The sequence below is a fragment of the Aplidium turbinatum genome, chromosome 17, assembly GCF_918807975.1.
Source record: "Aplidium turbinatum chromosome 17, kaAplTurb1.1, whole genome shotgun sequence".
Lineage (NCBI taxonomy): Eukaryota > Metazoa > Chordata > Ascidiacea > Aplousobranchia > Polyclinidae > Aplidium > Aplidium turbinatum.
In genome coordinates, this window is record NC_137488.1 from 11,615,231 (window position 1) to 11,620,109 (window position 4,879).

The 4,879-nt window shown below is 36.9% G+C and overlaps 1 protein-coding gene across 1 annotated transcript; it reads right to left on the reverse strand.

Moving 5' to 3' along the window:
* Positions 1-542: 542 nt before the first annotated feature.
* On the reverse strand, positions 543-3,665 carry LOC145786663 (TM2 domain-containing protein 2-like). The gene is made up of 4 exons (XM_082598369.1): positions 3,431-3,665; positions 2,955-3,039; positions 2,675-2,796; positions 543-2,421 (listed from the first exon to the last, which is right to left on the reverse strand). The coding sequence occupies exons 1-4, from the start codon at positions 3,571-3,573 to the stop codon at positions 2,208-2,210; spliced, it is 564 nt and encodes a 187-aa protein (XP_082454495.1). The 5' UTR covers positions 3,574-3,665; the 3' UTR covers positions 543-2,207.
* Positions 3,666-4,879: the final 1,214 nt, after the last annotated feature.

The following is a 4,879-nucleotide window of genomic DNA, read 5'->3' on the forward strand; positions in this document are numbered from 1 at the left end:
AATCAAATGTTACCACGTCTTTCCAGGTGACACGAGCTGTAGAATCTTTAGGCTCTTGAAAATATTTCAACTGCTACCAGCGATGGGATGACGCCACAGATAAGGCGTTTGCTTCCAATCATGCAAACCTGGTTCGACTCTCGGCTTCAGCTGGTTGTTGAAAACACCACTCACCACCATCTAGGCCCTAGGGTGTAATTAATTGGGTGGACATAATTGCTGCATGAAAGGCGGTCGAGAGAAAAGAACTGGCCACCCTACTCTCCCTAATACCGGAGACTTAGTATAATGAGAACCTTATCTTCTCATACCCGACACTTGAATCAAGTATGGGACCACCTTTACCAGCCTGGGTGAATTTTCTAACATTACCATTCTTCAAATCTAAGGGCAATAAATGTTTGCAAACGCTTTTAGCTCAGCCTACAAGGCTGCATCTCAGACAGCAAAATCCATCATATTCACGTTTGCAGACGTTGAATCAATGTGAAAATGACGGATTTTGCTGTCTGGGATGATCTCAATTGTCACAAATTTCAAACTAAATCAAAAGTATATTTACTTTCAATGCACAGACGGAACTGGCAAAGCAACAAAAAATAAAACATATGTCTCAATGGCAGATAACACAGTTGCTAAATCATTGAGACAAAAACGCGGAAAGGTATTTACAAGGTTGTACAAAAGTCTACTTCACAGTGAAAAAGCGACGTAGACTTATGAAACACCTTGTATAATGCAAAACTGTATAAAAAAACAATGGTAGCAATCATCCATAACAACCACTTTAACATTTGAAACATAGTGATTGCGTCATACTGGCCAGCTGGCTGTTTTAAAGTTTAAGTCCGCTGTAAAGTCTGGTGGACTACGCAACGTTTAAAGAATCGGATCATACTTTCCCATGACTGAGCAACAAAAGATACTTGTTGCTGCTTTTAACCGGGAACATCGTAAATCGGGGTGGTAAAAAGAGACCCTCGGCTCGAGATGCTCATACGATGACCCAAGTTACAACATGGCATTTGTTTTGCATTAGGCGGCCTATGATCGCATAGAGGTAATTTTAAAATGCATAGGCTGCGCACATAATTTGAATGGACGATAACGAATATTTAGCATTGAACACGATCGGTGAGTTTTCTTTTAATTTGATTGAAACGCAAATAGTCGTTGAAAAACAGAAATATTGCAACGGAAATACCAAAAATGTATCATAATTGTGAAGCAAAACGCAGTGCCGGTATTACAAACTGTTTTAAACTTCTGAAAAGAATGAGCGAAAGAGCAAGACAATAGATTTCGTAGCCTACCAGTAGGCTACTTAGCCGGTGATCAAAAGTTAGAAAAACCGCGTTCAAGTCCAAACCAAAACGCAATTCGAAAAATACTGCTGAAACGTAATACAGTAGCACTTCGCAAGACAGATTGTGCTTTTCTTAAATAAAAGCAGAAGTAAGATTTAGCCAGTTCGCATCAGTGCAAGCAAACCAGGTCGAGAACAAGCAGGTTCTTATGTACTTCCGGTCGTTATAAAGCCGGTTTGCGAGCTGCCCAAATCTCACCACTGAGCATAAGTGAAACAGAAAACAGAAATAACGTAAGTCGCCAGAAAAAGTCATCTAAGAGTTTATGGCTCTTTACTTTCAATAACGACAGTCTTCAAAAGTCTTGTCACACCTGACAATCGGATAAAATAAAAGTTTCCTTGAAACAAACATGAATTCTGTTCTAAAGAAAACAGGAGAATGGGTATTTTTGTTGCTGTTGCGTTTAGGAACTTATAAATATTGTTTGTGGAGAGACAAACTGGTACACCAGCTAGTAAAAGAAGCGATACCGGATGAAGTCCATCTCATAAAGCAGTTGATTCTCAACACACAATCTTACGTGGTTTTACCACCGAAAACCTCGCCGACCATTCTATTGCCATCTGCAAACCACTACAACTCCAACTTTTACCTTCAAAGAAAGCAAAATTAGAGTAACCAGTCAAAAATGGCCTTAAATATCAGACGCAATACGTCGCGCACATAGTCGTCTAATTGGCGTAACAAAACACCCAAGAGTTCTAAATATCCGCGCTACTTTCAACATGAATTAACGAAGTTGAATATAGGAAAGTATGAAATGAACTCCTAACATTGTCCAGGATAAGAAGCAGTTATGGGAAATCATATCTCTTTTTTCTGGTGGTGTGAACAAATTTAGTAGAAATTGCACCAATTGCTCCCATCAGACGGCGTTAAATTTCCCGTGAGTAGCATGATTACGTCAGCAATCCACCAAAAACCTACGCCACCAAGTGTCAATAGTTTTCCCACTCCCTCGCCACAATAGCCGAGACTGAAACGATCGATTCCCAAGCAGCCGAGGAAAACAGACTGGAGTAAAACCGTCACAAAGCAGTGCCCAGTGTACCTGAAAAAAAAACGGCATTAATTTTTCACCCTAATATAACCGATTCAACAAACTTACAAGTGACAAAGATCAATTAATCGATCAACGCCTATCAAATAACAGTTAGAAAATAAAATATAGTCATTAGAAATTGTCATAACAATCAACATTTAAACAAAATTGACAATATTGAAATCATTTTTAAGGTTTATTTTATAAAATTATATGTCACTTTTATTTTATTCAAGCCAGCCTAACTATAAATGGAACTGACCTCACACAAGGAAAGTTTTCTTTTTCAAATGATCTGTTTCCAGAACACTCAATGGTTTCATCAACAACTGTGCATAAAACAGCTACGTGCAGTACAGCGCTGTATCTAGTAACTGTTCGTGACTGAAATATAGAACAAGAGTTAAAAATTAAAAAAGACAGCCTTGTAAAATATTTAGTCAGCAAAAGAAGCTTCACTCTAATGAAGCTTACACCGCATCTAACAAAGCAATTATGTTATACAAAAGACAGCATAGTCAACAAAACTGAAAGATTCTTACAGTAGCAGGACATTGGAAGTCTGTGGAATTGGTGTTTGTTTCGTCTTCAAATGTTGGCTGATTGCATACAACAAACTCTCGTGGTCTAAAAAACATGTGCAGAGAAGATTGTCAGCAATTTAATTATCTGGCAAATAAAACCTTGATTGTTTAAGTCTTGTTGTCCTCATTCAATAAGAATGATATATAATATTCCCAACAACAAGTAAGTTTGTATACAGATTCCATAAACACTCATATCTAACCATACTCACAACGATTTCCACTCACCGCTGACAAAAGTCTGTCATATGACGGGATATAAAAATATGAACAGTAACAACTTTATCAGAAACCTTTTAACTTTTATATAATCATCATTAACTGAGTGCTTTCAAAGAAACTCATCAAAGTTCAACAAAGATAATTTCATTCAGTAAATAACAGCAAATTATGCATTCTGAGATATCATGTTTCAACAAAATGTTAATACTCACAGTAAATAGCAAGGAATGAGTGGAGAGTATATCTTTAGACTTGGATCCTGAGTGTGATTTTCAGCCAGGACGAAAGAATTTAAACACAGAATGAAAACATAACTACAAACAAAGCATCTAAAATTGCACTTCCATATCTCCATTGCAACATCTTTTCCACTTCATGCAACAGCTTGCTTCTTGGTTAAAATCATATCTCAAGTGTATTTTAATGATAGATAACTACTACGATATATATTTAGTCTGAAATTAATGAAATAGTTAAATAAGCTGATAAAATGAGTCGATCTAACCATTGGGATTAGTATACCGAATTAGGTCTAAGGTGCCCTGTCTTCTATGATCATTTAAATTAGAAGGTACTCATAACTAGTAACTACCCATCAGAGCTGATATGTTAGGAAAATTTTAAGCCAAATTTGAAAGACATTATTTCCAAAAATCAACAAAATATTGAAAACAGGAAACTGTATTCAATCTACGACTTGAAGACGCAGTTAAAAGAATTAAACTGAAATTTCAGAATGCATAGGCTGCCACCCACAAAAGAACATGATTTCAACCCTCATCAAGCAGGTCTTTCCAGGCTTGATCGGAAGGCAGGAAGTTTCAATCCTAATGACTGGAAACATGCATCTGCATTTCTTGTGTCTGATGTTGAAGTTTGGTAGTTCAATATCACTTACAGTTTTGCAATATGGTACCAAGATGAGATGACCTGCACAGTGTGCACATCATGCGGTAACATTTCTGCAAGCCCAATGCTGTGCCATACACAAGAGACATTTAACAACGCAGACAAAATAATTTCAAGAACAAAACACAAATAGTATGATTTCAACATTCACAATCATGGATTATACCAAAATAAACTTGTCCTTTGTTACAACAAATTAGCGACAACACATATCTCTAAGCATGAGAGTAATACAGATCTTAGATTCTTAGCAATAGCATTTTTAGTGACATTTTATTTCTATATTTTGTCCTTACGCAGAATATTTCACTGAAACTCTTTCCACAACAGTGTTCAAAATGCGACAGGAGAGACAAGATAATAAGACTTTGGCATAATAAGAGCATAATATCTTGTTAAGGAGTTTTTCCAACAGCATTTTTGTATTGATGCATATTGCATAGCTGCCACAAACTCTACAGAATCTTTTTGAATTGTGCCATTAAAAATAATTCTTCTGACCATATAATAGGGTCTGCTACTATTCGGTGAGTCCGATTCGGTGAGTCCGATTCGGTGAGTCTGATTCGGTGAGTTCCTAACCTCTAACCCTAAAACGGCAATGATAATTAGGCTACAGTACCCAATAATTAAAAAAAAAAATTGAAAAAATCCCCCGTTAAGGGATCGGACTCACCGAATCGGACTCACCGAAACGGGCCATTCCGATATAATATACGAAAAACAATTCATCTAAATTGTCCTTCAACGCT